The sequence below is a fragment of the Capra hircus genome, chromosome 18 (assembly GCF_001704415.2).
Source record: "Capra hircus breed San Clemente chromosome 18, ASM170441v1, whole genome shotgun sequence".
NCBI lineage: Eukaryota > Metazoa > Chordata > Mammalia > Artiodactyla > Bovidae > Capra > Capra hircus.
The window spans coordinates 51,908,098-51,921,745 of NC_030825.1; the positions used below are offsets into that span (position 1 = coordinate 51,908,098).

Below are 13,648 nucleotides of genomic sequence, written 5' to 3' on the forward strand. Positions count from 1 at the left end.
GGTCAGGGACTTCCCTGGCAGCTTAGTGGCTGAGAATCCATGCTTCCAGTGCAAGGGGAGTGGGTGCAATCCCTTGTGGGACAACTGAGATCTCCATGCCACACAGTGTGGCCAAAGCATATAGACATACATATAGGTATATATCTGGGTTTCCCAGGGGGCGCTAGTGGTAAAGAATCTGTCTGCTAGCGCAGGAGATGCAAGAGGTGCAGATTCAATGCCTGGGTCAGGAAGATCCTCCGGAGTAGGAAGTGGCAACCCAGTTCAGTGTTCTTGCCTGGAAAAATCCCATGGACAGAGGAGCTTGGTGGGCCACAGTCCATGGGGTCGCAGAGTGGGACACAGCTGAGTGCACACACACAGATAGTTACGTATCTATATCTATGTAGTGGTCAGGCGTAGTACTGGGAAGATGGTGTTTGTTTTTTAATATTTTTAGTTTTATTTTAAAATTTTTGGCCATGCTGTGCGAGTTGCAGGATCTTAGTTCCCTGACTCGCCCTCAGCAGTGAAAGCTCAGAGTCCTAAACACTGGACCACCAGGGAACTCTTGAGAAGGTGGTTTTGGCGTAGAAACCTGAAGGGAATGAGGGACAGAACTATGCAGACTTCTGGTGGAAGAGCCCTCAAAGCAGATAGAAGAGCAGGGGCAAAATCCCCGAGGGAGGAATATGCCTGGCAAATTCAAGAAATAGCAAAGAGGCTGGAGCTCACTTGGAGGAAAAATGAAGTGGGGAAGGTGGGAAGTGAGGTCAGGAGGGGAAAAGGGCATTGCAGGCAAGAAGTTGTTAAAGCCTCCCAGGGAGTGGAGGGGCTGATGGAGGGTTTGGGGCGGTAAAGGGATGTCATTTGGTTGACTGGAGCACTTCTACCTGCCAGTGGAGCACAGACTATGGGGACGAGGCAGCAAGGAGACCAGTGAGGAGTCACCAGACCAGGGGGATGGTGGGGGATGTGTGTGGGGGGAGGGTGATTGAGTCTGAAAAAGCTGAAGGAAGACCTGATGGGAGGAGTTCCCTTCAGACTGGATGTCAGAGAAGAGGAGTCAAGGATGACTCCGAGGTATTCTACCTGTGCAACCAGGAAAATGGTGCTGCAATTTCCAGAGATGGGGAAGATTGGGGGTGAGGTCACTTTGGGGGTGCTCTGCTGCTACTGCTAAGTCGCTTCAGTCGCGTCTGACTCTGTGCGACCCCATAGACGGCAGCCCACCAGGCTCCCCCGTCCCTGGGATTCTCCAGGCAAGAACACTGGAGTGGGTTGCCATTTCCTTCTCCAATGCATGAAAGTGAAACCTGAAAGTGAAGTCGCTCGGTCAGGTACAACTCTTAGCAATCCATGGACTGCAGCCCACCAGGTTCCTCCGTCCATGGGCTTTTCCAGCCAAGAGTACTGGAGTGGGGTGCCATTGCCTTCTCTGTGGGAGTGCTCTAAGAGATCTTTTTACTTGGAAAACTTGAGAAATCTAAATGGAGATACCGATGAGGTGGTTCAATGTGTGAGATTGGAGTTTGGGGTAGAGTCCTGAGATGGAGACAGAAATTTGGGTGTAATCAGCATAGTATATGGTGTATAAAACCATGGGCCTGGTGGAGATTGTCAAAGGAATGTGTGTAGATGGAGAAGAGAAGAGGACCTAGGACTGAGTCCTCAAGTCCTTCAGCATTTCAAATCAGAGAGACCAGCAAGGGTGATAATCTAATGGGGTTACATTTTCTGTCTGGCAATGGTTACACAGTTTAGGTGGCTTCACTCTCTAAATCAGGGGTCTCCTACCTCTGGGATCCGTCTAACGCCTGATGATCTAGAAGCTGATGTAATAATCACAGAAAAAAGTGCCCAATAAATGTAATACGCTTTAATCATTCCGAAACCATCCCCCTCTCCCCCATCCATGGAAAAAATTGTCTTTCATGAAACCTGTCCCTGGTGCCAAAAAGGTTGGGGACCGCTGCTCTAAACAGTGTGGGTGGGGCCCGCTATTTCTAAGCGAATGGCAATGTTCACAGAGTAGTGGTGGTTCGTCACTGTTCATAGGGGCGATGGGTGGGCGATGATTATGATTTTTATCATCCACACGGTCTCCTTTCCAGGCGTGACTCTGTGAAGGGTTGTGACTTCTGTAGGGGTAGGTTCTGTAGGTTCTGTCCATGCCTTTGCCTGACAACAACAGGATAACTGTTTTATCTGCGTCAGGACAGTAAACTGGAATGAGAACTACTAGGTCCACGGGAGTGGGGTGTCTCCTCACTGTCCAGACAGAGGTGTTTTCTCCACGGAGCGTTACCCTGTTCATCCCGGGCACCTCTGAGGTCTGGGAGAGGCTGTGCTTTTTACCAGCCTCAGGGGCATTTGTGAAGGCTTTCTGGGGAGAGTCGGGGGAGGGGTTGGATCCTTGTCCACTGGAGTTCACACGGTCTTGGTTGCATAGTATGTCTTCAAGGATTGACCAGTGGTGAGAGTTCTCATCACAAGTTCACAACCTCTGGGTGTTTCACACAGTAATTGTGGGGTTCACCATTCCTGGGGGTGGTTTCCAGTGTTCACAAGGCAACTGAACTATCCAACACAGTCCACACTTCCATGGTGCAGTCGCGTTATAATATCTGTGGACATGTCATTTTCATCAGCGGTTCCCATTCTCTGTGGATGGTTGAAAGTCTCCCCTGAGGCACGCCCACCATCCATGACTGTGTTTCACAGAAACTGTGGGATTGAATTATCCAGCTGAGTCAGGGTAGAATTCTGCCATTAACAGGCAATTTCACTGTCCATGCTTTGAGTTTGCTGCCTACAGTCGGAATCTCTAGGCTTACATTGTCTACAGGTTATGCTGCTCACTTCTGCTAATTATCACCAGTATTTATTGCCTACTTATCTCAAATCTCTGATTTCTCATAATAACCTAATCATTAATACCCCCATTTTACAGATGATGAAGCTGAGGCTTAAAAAGATCAATTCACTTGCTCTATACAATCTCTCTCACATACAGGAAATAGCAGTTTGGGTTGCCACCCTGGTCTCCGTCTTCTGGTGGGAGTATAGAGGTCTCTGAGGCTATAGTTTGGATCTATTATCTTTTAAACTTGGCATCATCTTTTTCTGAGGGGTGGGGCAGTAAAAGACATAATAAACTATACTGGTTAAGGGTGGTGATTTTGAATTGGATAGACTGGATTTGAATCCTGGCTCTGACAGTTTCTGAGCCTTGCTTCATTAATCTGTAAATGGGGCTAACAATAGGAATTCCCTTCTTTGGGGTTTTGTGAGGCTTCAATGAGAAGACGTCCCGACAATGCTTGGCCCAGCGCCTGGCACATCATGAGCGTTAGCAATTCGGGAGCTGTTATGATAACAATGATGATGGTTATTATTGCTGGACCACACTGCTCCCAGAGGGTTACAATATCCGTGGGGGAGCTGCACTGTCCGTAGGCAAGGTTACATAATTCCCCAAGGGGGTGATGCTTCCTGGGAGGCCCTGGTCTCCCCAGGAAGAGGCCTGAGACTTCTTCTGAGGCACTGCTTAGGGACTGCCCTAAGGCCTCTAGGAACCCACCAAAGGAGGGTGGGCTTGAAGCCCTAAGCACCCAGAACCTAACCCTTCAGGCCTTTCCTCTCTATTCACTTCTCCCTACCTTGGTTTCACTCTCTCTGAGCATCTCCTCCCCAACCCCCTTTCCTCTTTTTTGGTACCTCAGAGTCTTTTCTGAGATTGTTTCCAGGATCAGCCTGTGAATATAACTGCTATTTGCCCTCTACTGTTGGCCATCTGATCATTGCTGATTTCCTGTTTCCCGAAGCCTCAGGCTCCATCCATTCCTCCCAGCTGCAGAGAACAGACTTAACACATCCCTACGCACTGGCCTTCATCCTTAAGCCCTGCCTTCCTCTCTCCTGGCGACCCCTTAGTGTCCCTGGGGAGCACATTTGTTCAGACTTTGGTCACCCCCTCGCATCCTGGCTCCACCCCCGGAACCCTCCTGCCCTGGAGGTGGAAGTGGGGGTACCTCCGGCGCCAGCCGTGTTCCCAAGACAGCTGCAGTCGCAGATGGGGGGGCGGCTCTCGCGTGCTTTCTCTCTGGTCACTTCCTCCCCAGATGGGACTGGGGCTATCTGGAAGGCCAAGACCCTATCCCTGGAGGAGCGGAGGAGGCAGCCGCCTCCCCATTTCCGACACTGGGAAATGCTTCCCACCCATTCCACCCCACCCCTGGACAGCTGCCCCCAGTCAGGCTCAGGGTTGGAGGGGGTGCGCATGGTAAGGCCAGCCTGGGAAATGTGGTCTGGATCATCCTCCGAGGTCTTGACCCGACGCCCCCCCCCGCCCCTCCCCCCGGCCTCCTGCAGAGAAAGTTCTGCCTCTTCCGAAAAGGTCCATAGTCCTCACAAAAGTTTCTGACACTCATCATAAGGTATCCCCCAACCCTTCTTACAGGCTTCCAAAGAAAATGTGGACCCCGCAGTGGGCAGGAGAGGAGGAGGAGGGGCGGCAAGTCGTGGATCCTGAGGACTTAAAGTTATCTTCAGACTTGGAGCCTCAGAGAAAGGTCATGACCCCCAGGACCCCATCCTATCCCAGCCTCTCCTTCTCTCCTCCCCCGTCGCGCGGCCCCTTTAAGCCTAGCGCCGGCCGGTCCTCAGTGGCAGCGCGCCGGCGAGTGTGTATGTGTATGTGTGTGTGTGTGTGTGTGTGTGTGTGCGTGTGCGCGCGCGTGTGTATGTATGTGTGCCTGTGTGTGTCTGTGTGAGTGCGCTGGGAGGGGGCGGGCACAGTGTCTCCATGGCGACGCGGCGGTGACGTCGCCGGCCGGGGGGCGTGGGCGTCCCGGCCCCGGAGTGCGATATTAACCCGGGAGGCGGCGGCGGGGAGGGGAGAGGCTCTGAGAGGCGAGGCCGGGTGAATCGGCGAGGGCGGCCCGACGTGCTCGGGACGGGACGGGGCAGCGCGGGCGCTGGGAGCTGCGGCCCGGAGTCGGGGCGCCTAGCCCCGGGCCCCCCAGCATGAAGACCCCGGCGGACACAGGTGGGGGCGGGGGCAGCACGTGTGGGGGAGACTTGTTGCCCCGGGAAACCAGGCGGAGAAACTTTGGGGGGGCTGAAGGGTTCTGGGGGAGCCCGAGTGTTCCCCAGTTGCGGGGGACCCCCCAAGCACTCGAGACCTGTTGCTTCTTGCGGTGCGAGCGGGGGTGTGCACCGGGCCCCCAATTCCTGGTTCTGGGCGCAGTGGTTGGGTGCTGCGAGTCCTGGTTCTTTCCTTGCCTGGACCCCAAAACCTGGGCTCTCCCTGACACCCGGGATCACGGGGGTGGCTGGGTTCCTCCCAGCCGCTCTGTCACGTTGCACTCCGGGGGCCGGGACGTGTGCGGGGTGTGTGTGGGGGGGCGCTGTCCACAGGGCCCGCTATTCCCGGTTCCGCGCTGCACGGTCCGGCCCGTGACCTTCACCGCGATGCGTGCCCCGCACCGGCTTAGAGGGGGATACGGGATGGCCTCTAGGAGGAGGGCGTGAGTGGGGAGCCCGGGACTCGGGGTCCGGGCTGCGCCGCCCCTCCCCCGCCCGTCTCCGCCGGCTCCTCGCTCCCCCGCCCGCGCCGAGTCGCAAAGTTCCAAAGCGCAGCCCGAACGTTCGAAAAAGGAACTTTTTGTTTCCGACCTTAGAACGCGCGGCTTTAAGGTCGCTCCGGAGAGACCTGGGAACCCTCCTCCCTCGCCGCCGGGGACCTGGGGTTGAGGAGGGTGGGGAAGGTGGGGGGGACGCGGAGGCTCTCCCCCCCTCGTTCCCCCTCCCTCATCCAGCTCTTCTCTTTCAACCGGCCGTCTCTTCCCTCCGCCCCCCTCTTCCCCGCCAACTTGCTCCTCCTTAAGGGACCAAGGTTCCCCTCCCCCCCCTCGGTCGGCGGGCGGGGGGCAGCAGGATTAACCCCCCCTCCCACTCGGACTTTCCCCCTTCCCCTCCCCCGCCGCCCCCGGGCTCTCCCAGGCTGGACTTTGCGCCCGGGCGCGCTGGGGGAGGGGTCCCAGCCGCCCCCTGCCCGTCTACCCCGTCGGAATCCGGCCCGGGGCGGGGACGGGGGAGGGGGAAGGGGGCCGGGCGCCGCTGTTCAAACTTGTTTCCTTCCCCCGGCGGCGGCCGCGGCTACGGCTCCTGTGTGCGGGTGTGTGCCCCGACCGGCCCACCCACCCCGCCCCCCCTCGCTGGGCGGGTGGGGGCGGCTCTTAAAGGGCTCCGAGCCGGGCTCGGGCGCCTGGGGATTGGGGGCCGAGGAGGGGGCTGGGTATGGGCAGGGGCTCGGAGTGCAGTAGGGTCAGTCACGTGCGTCCCGCATACTCTCTGGCTCCTAAAGGCTCCAGGGCCGCTGGGCCTCGGGGGCAGCCGGAGCCTCCCTTCGCCGGAGGAGGGGGTCGAGGGACCTAGACAACCCCGCCTCGTCTTCGCTCCCTGCTATGGGCCTTCGCCTGGTGGGACCGGCTGGGCCGCTCCCCCATCCCAGTCTTGGGGCCGCGCCGTGTGTGGGTTCTCTGGCTGGGGGAAGGGGCGGGAGCCTCTTCTGGCCTCCCGATGGGTCCATGGGTCCATCTGCCTCCTGGCTGGCCGCTGCGCGCCCCTCCATCCGATCCTCTATCCCGGCCCCACTCTCCTCTGCCGCGGCTGTTTCCCACTTCCTGTTTTCTTCCCGGCCCTGGCGCCACCGAGGGCTGCCTGGAGTGGGGGAGGTGGTGGGGCCCCCCAGGAGGCCGGCGTGTTCTTCCTCTACCACTGCTCCTCCCTTCCGACCCCCATAGTCCTTTTGAAAAAAGTTTGGGCAGTTAAGGTGAATTTGAGGGGTGCCCGAGAATTCTGCAACCCGCGCCCGCCCCCCCACCCCCAGGTTTCCACAGTCTGTCTGGGAGATTCCCTACCCCGCCTGTGTGGGATCCAGGTGTGTCTTCTGGGACCCCGCCATCCCAGCCCTTCCTGTCTGCTGCCTCCTCTCCACCCTGTCTGGCAATGTCCTCAGTTCTTCTGTCAGCTGCTCTGTCTCTGCCTCACTGTCCCCCCCCCCCCCACCCCCGCCCCGTGCTCCAGAGGTCCTGCATCCCCAGGCCGGGGATGGTGTAGGCCGGGTGGTTCCCTGTTTTAAGCACGTGGACTCATACACAACACACACTCACACATGCTCCCCTTGCCCGTGCCTGGCTCCTGGCTCCAAAGCCTGGGGAACAGAGCCCCATTGAGACACCCTGACGTCACCCCCCATCTTCCTTCTCCCCCCAAAGCTGGGAACAGGCCCTCATGTATGCCGTGTCCGATGAGGAAAGCTGGCTTTGGGGTTGGCCTGGGAATGCGGAGGGTCCCTGCCATGAGTGGGAGCCAGGGTCCTGGCCCTGGGGTGAGGTTGTTCAGGGAGGGGGCTTAACTAAGGGGGCCTGGGTCAACCCCCAGAATGCAGCCTGAGGCCTTTCCAGAGCCCCCACCTCCCTTCTGAGTTCCCTTTGTGTTGCATGTAGTCTCTCTCACTCCTTCTCTTCTGCAAAGTTTATTTTTAGCCTCCTGCTCCCCCGCTCCCAGGACTGTCGCTGCACACACGTTGCCTGGTTACCGGGACAAGGAGGCTGGGGCGGGTGGGCTGGGAAGGGTGGCTTTAATTTTGGGGGGAGGGTGGAAATCAGTACACCCTCCCAACCCTAGACTGATGTCTCAGGGGCTTCGGCCCCCGCCTCGAGTCCAAGAGCCAGATTGGGGCTTGTTGGGGGTGGGGGCGGGGGCGTGAAGCTTGGTGCCATGAAGGGAGACAGGAGTTTTTTGGAGAAGGTTGGCGGGTACATGAAGCAGGCGGTCTCTTGGGTTCCCAAGAGCCTCTGGGCCCTGAACAAGACTGTTGGACCTGGTTCTCTAGCAGGGTGAGGATCAAGGGGTGAACACCTGGATTCCCAAGAGAGGGATGGGGCTGTGGATGTTGGGGTCCGTGGAAGGTGCTGTCAGGGGCTGTCACTTGTGAATGGAGCAGGAACTGCTGGTACAGGACCCTGGGTCTGTGACCAGCTGAGGTCATGTGGTCATATCCCTGGAGCCCTGAGGGACTGACTGGAGGCTGGGATTTCTGAATGGGGCAGGGACCAGGTGGGGAATGCTGGCCATCCCGGTCTGCCCAAGGCCAGGGGTCAGGGTTTAGAGTCAGCTCTGATTTAGAGGGAGTGGTCCCTTTGGGACCAGGAGCTGCTGATCTCCAGCGTCCCCATCGGGAAGGCTCCCCTGTTGGATTCCAGACTTGGGTGGGGGCTTTCAGGGAGATTCCATGTTGCCTCAGGTTGGGGTGGTGCCGTCTTCAGCTGGGGTTTGAGCCAGGGCCATGGAAGAAGGCTGGCCCTTGCAGCCTGACTGGGACTTGGGGACCCGCCCATCCTTAGCTGTCCACCTTGGCCTTCTCCCTCTAGTGGCACCAGGGTTCCTGTCCTGCCTCCCCCCTTCTCTTCCTCCCTTTTCCCTCCTCCCACCCCTCCATTACCGGCTGCCTTGTGCTGAATTATTGATGGCCCCTGATTACCCGGGGGTTTGGGAAATGACAACAACCGCAGCCCCCCCAACTCCCCCCACTCAGGCTGCCCATCCCCTCTAGGGACATACCAGCCCACCACCAACCTCTACCCAAGGTTAATGCTGGGGGCGGGTAGGTAGGTGGGCAGGGAAAAAGCTGAAGATGAGAAGGCAGAAGGGGGAATGGGTTGCAGCGAGCGATGCCTGTTCAGTGTTGAGGCCCTCCAGCCAGGTTGGGTCCATGTGCCTGGGTCTGGGTAGGGCAGTGCAGCACAGAGGGTCCCCAGCTTGATGGGGGGGCACTCTCTCAGACAGTCTGGGTTTCACTCTCCAGGGAAGACAGAAGCCTCTGTGTGTGCAAGCGCTGACCTCATCGTCAACCAGCCACCGCACCCCTCCTGGTCCTTTTAAGAAAAAAAAAAAAAACCTTCTCCTCTTGGGGGCCTAGGGTGGGAGTAAGGGCTCCGGTAGGTCTTGGGAGGGAGACAGTTCCCCTAGGAGGGGAACAGAGGAGGTTGGGGGGGCAGGGGCGTGGTAATGACTGACCCTGAATGGGAGTGAGGGTGGGCTGGGGGTGACTAGCCCCAGCCCGCCTGGCCACGTGTGCCCCTTCCTGCCCCTCCCCCACTGGCAGCCCTGCCCGCCGGCCTGGCCTGGTGCCTGGCCCCCTGGCACTGGCCCCGGGACCCGCCGCCGACGGTTTCCTGTTTCTCCCGGTGTCGCTGGAGCAGGCTCCAGCTTCCCCTCCCCCCAGCTCCTGTCTAGCCCCCCTCACACACACAGACACGCACTGTCTCCCTCTAACCAGGTCTTGGCTTGGCAGAGGGGAGACAGGTTTCCCCACGGTAAGGGCGGGGATAGGAGGTGGACCCTGGGATGGGCCCCAGGGCCCAGACTCGGCACCCTGACCCGGGGCTGCTCTCCTGCCTCCTGTCCCCAGGCTTTGCCTTCCCGGACTGGGCCTACAAGCCGGAGTCGTCCCCTGGCTCCAGGCAGATCCAGCTGTGGCACTTTATCCTGGAGCTGCTGCGGAAGGAGGAATACCAGGGCGTCATCGCCTGGCAGGGGGACTACGGGGAGTTCGTCATCAAGGACCCCGACGAGGTGGCTCGGCTCTGGGGGGTCCGCAAGTGCAAGCCCCAGATGAACTATGACAAGCTGAGCCGGGCTCTGCGGTGAGGAGGGCAGAGGCCCTGGGGCACACGTGGACAGCACCCCCCCCCCCCCAACACACCAGTTGGGAGCCCCCTGGCCCATGGGGGTAGGCACTGGGTTTGACTTCTGGCTGTGCCACATGGTAGCTGTGTGACCTCGGGCCAAGTTCTAACCCCTCTGAGCCCACGTGTCACACCAAAGCGAGAACGTGGTCATGGATGTGGCCTGTAGTCTGGCCCCAGAACTAAGGGGAGAACTGGTCCCCACCCTCTGGACCTTGATTCCTCCGATGTGGCTCACGTTTCTCAGTCACCCTTTGCAAGCAGCACTAATACAGGTCAAGGTTTGGGTTCTAGATTCGGGTCCCCTGTGACTGACCCTCTGGTGAACGGTGTTTCTGCACCCCCAGCTATTACTACAACAAACGCATTCTGCACAAGACCAAGGGGAAACGGTTCACCTACAAGTTCAACTTCAACAAACTGGTGCTGGTTAATTACCCTTTCATCGACGTGGGCTTGGCTGGTGAGTCCCAGGGCTGGTGGGTACGGCCTTAGAGGGAGAGCAGGGTCTACCCGAATGTCCAGGCGAGGCGGAGCGGGTTGGGGAGGGGCTTGACATCACGTCTTCCCTCTCCCGTCAGGGGGTGCGGTGCCCCAGAGCGCCCCGCCAGTGCCGACAGGCGGCAGCCACTTCCGCTTTCCTCCGTCGACGCCCTCCGAGGTGCTGTCTCCCACCGAGGACCCCCGCTCACCGCCGGCCTGCTCTTCGTCATCGTCATCCCTCTTCTCGGCCGTGGTGGCCCGGCGCCTGGGCCGGGGCTCGGTCAGTGACTGTAGTGATGGCACGTCAGAGCTCGAAGAGCCCCTGGGAGAGGACCCCCGGGCCCGACCGCCCGGCCCCCCGGAGCTGGGTGCTTTTCGTGGGCCCCCACTGGCCCGCCTGCCCCATGACCCTGGTGTATTCCGTGTCTACCCCCGGCCCCGGGGTGGCCCTGAGCCCCTCAGCCCTTTCCCCGTGTCGCCTCTAGCCGGGCCTGGCTCCCTGCTGCCCCCGCAGCTCTCCCCAGCTCTGCCCATGACCCCGACCCACCTGGCCTACACCCCATCCCCCACGCTGAGCCCCATGTACCCCGGTGGTGGCGGGGGCCCCAGTGGCTCGGGGGGAGGCTCCCACTTCTCCTTCAGCCCCGAGGACATGAAACGGTACCTGCAGGCCCACACCCAAAGCGTCTACAACTACCACCTCAGCCCCCGCGCCTTCCTGCACTACCCCGGGCTGGTGGTGCCACAGCCCCAGCGCCCCGACAAGTGCCCGCTGCCACCCATGGCCCCCGAGACCCCACCGGTCCCCTCCTCGGCCTCGTCCTCCTCTTCCTCCTCTCCATTCAAGTTTAAGCTCCAGCCGCCCCCACTGGGACGCCGGCAGCGGGCTGCTGGGGAGAAGGCCCCGGCGGGCGCTGATAAGGGTGGCGGCCTGGCCCTTGGCGGTGCAGGCGGGTTGGCCGAGGGTGGCGGGGTGCTGGCCCCGCCACCGCCGCCGCCGCCACCGCAGATCAAGGTGGAACCGATCTCCGAAGGCGAGTCGGAGGAGGTGGAGGTGACTGACATCAGCGACGAGGACGAAGAAGATGGGGAGGTGTTCAAGACGCCTCGTGTGCCGCCGGCACCCCCAAAGCCCGACCCGGGCGAGGTGCCCGGGGTTGCCCAGTGCATGCCTCTCAAGCTGCGCTTTAAACGCCGCTGGAGTGAAGACTGTCGCCTCGAAGGGGGTGGGGGCCCCGCTGGGGGCCTTGAGGATGAGGGTGAGGACAAGAAGGTGCGTGGGGAGGGGCCTGGGGAGGTTGGGGGGCCCCTCACCCCAAGGCGGGTGAGTTCTGACCTCCAGCACGCTACAGCCCAGCTCTCTCTGGAGCATCGAGATTCCTGAGGGCTGTGGGCAGGGGACCCCCATTCCCCCCACCCCCTTGCCTCTTTTGCTGCCTTAACCCCCCCATTACCTGGAGGTGAGGGCAGCTTTTTAGGCTCGCTCTGCCTCTTCCTCTTTCCCGTCCCCCATGTTTTGTATAAAACTTTTAATTTTTTTTTTTTTTAATGGTGAGGGTGGGTGGGTGCCCAGGGTGGGGGGCCATCCCCTTTCCCTGTGGGTTTCTAAGCTCCGGGCAAAGTGGTGGGGGTGGGAGGGAGGGGGGAGTTAAGGGGGCCACCTCCATTCTGGGGAATTTATATTTGAACTGAGGCTCCAGCCTCAAAGCCCAGGAACTTTTTTATCACAATCGTTTAGGAAGTAAAGCCTCTCTCCCTCCCTGTCCTCTGCCTCTGGTACCTCTCTCCCTGTCCCCGGCTGTCCTCAGCCCCAGTCCTGCCTTCCCCGCCCCTCCAGGGGCCGTGAGTGCCTGGGTTTCTCATAGCCCCACAGGGTTGCAGCAGAGGAGGGAGGGACATTTTATGATGAACCAAAAATTCCGTGTTGGGGGGGGGTTGGGGGCGGAGGAGGGTGAGGGGTGCCGCCCATAGGCCACAAATCTCTACAAGTGCCTGCTATCCCTCTCCTGGTCCCCACCCCAGTGCCAGTCCAACCCCTTCACCCCCGAGCTGCTCCTAGGACTTGCCCCATAGGCAGGCGGGTGGGGAAAGGGGTGCCCTGAAACCAAACTGGAAGCCCCCTCTGCCTCCCAGCTGGAGCCCCTGGGGTGGGGGTCTGTGGTCAAGCCTTATTCTGTATTGGGGATGGAGGGTGGGTGGGGAGGGAAGTTGGGGGCTGCTGGAGAATGTATTCAAAACAATAAAAACTTTGGACCTTTGGACGCAGTGATCTGAGTGTTGCACGCAGCCACCTCAGGGCCACATCCTTGGCCCTGAGTGGATCCATGGCCAGAGGGCCTAAGCCCATCTGAATGGGTCAAGTCCAGGCCTGGAAAATGAACTGACCTTGGGGGGCACTAAACCTCTGGGCCTGGTGGTGAAGGTCTTGGGCATTCTCTGGCCCTCCTCTGGGGATCCATTCTTCCTGGGAGCACTTTTCGGCTCTTCAGTGCCAGGCCATGGCCCTTGTTCTTCTGCCTGAAATGCCTCTCTTCTCTGTGAAGTACTGTTCATTCCTCCAGGCTCTGGTGAAGGCCTGGCGCTCCTTCTGCACTGCCTTTGGTGTCCTCTCACATATTAACTCTTAGAGGTGCTTATGAGTTCATCTGGTAGTCCTTTGGTGACAGGCTGGCAGTGTCTTGCAATGTAGATCTTTCAAGGCACTTTAGTGATCTTCCCATCAACCCATGGGAGCACTCCACTAGTAAATTAAGAAGAGACTGGCTTAATTGCAGTTGCTGTTCACGTACTGTGTGCCAGGTACTTAGGAGCTGGAGTTCTTTATCTCCAAGGTGGGAGCTAGCGGCTCACTTAAATGACTTGCCTAAGGCCTTAAGCCCAGCTGGGACTTTAATGAAGTCTGTCTCTGAAATACATGTTCTTTCAACAACTTAATTCTAAAGCCAGGATGGTTGATTCTAGACCAGGATCTCAAGTTCCTAAGATCTGAGAGGAGAGGTCATAAAGCCAGAAGCCCAAGTTGGAGAGCTTGAATCAGAAATGAAAGAGTCAGGAGGAGGTATCCAAGCTGGAGGTGCTTTGAGACAGCACAACCCATCCAGTGCAGGTGAGGTGCCTGAGGCCCAGAGAGGGAAAGGAATTTTCCAAAGGCCACACAGCTGCTAAGAGAATTGAGGGCCCTGGTCTTGCATGGCTTCACCATGAAACCCCACCCTATGCAACTAGGGGGGAAGGAACTGGAAACTCCTACCCACTCATTTCATCCTCATTTCAAGCCAGCCCCGGGTGGGTGGTCCCTGATGATGCCTGTTGGCAGTGAAGAAAGGATCCAGGGCTGGGGTACTGTGAGGCTCCCGTGGAGGCCTGCAGGCAACTGCTCCCTCTCCTGGGTGATGTAAGTCACTCCCTTGGGGTGGGGGCCACTGGGC

At 59.2% G+C, this 13,648-nt stretch overlaps 1 protein-coding gene across 1 annotated transcript; it reads left to right on the top strand.

The window, feature by feature from the left end:
- Nucleotides 4,846-12,478, top strand: ERF (ETS2 repressor factor). The gene is made up of 4 exons (XM_018062491.1): nucleotides 4,846-5,029; nucleotides 9,461-9,695; nucleotides 10,085-10,200; nucleotides 10,319-12,478. Exons 1-4 carry the CDS (start codon nucleotides 5,008-5,010, stop codon nucleotides 11,602-11,604), a joined length of 1,659 nt encoding a protein of 552 aa, XP_017917980.1. The 5' UTR covers nucleotides 4,846-5,007; the 3' UTR covers nucleotides 11,605-12,478.

Coding starts and splice junctions, on each gene's coding strand:
- ERF (XM_018062491.1), top strand. CDS start 5,008: ATGAAGACCCCGGCGGACACAG. Junction 5,030..9,460: donor GAAGACCCCGGCGGACACAG/GTGGGGGCGGGG, acceptor TCCTGTCCCCAG/GCTTTGCCTTCCCGGACTGG. Junction 9,696..10,084: donor AAGCTGAGCCGGGCTCTGCG/GTGAGGAGGGCA, acceptor CTGCACCCCCAG/CTATTACTACAACAAACGCA.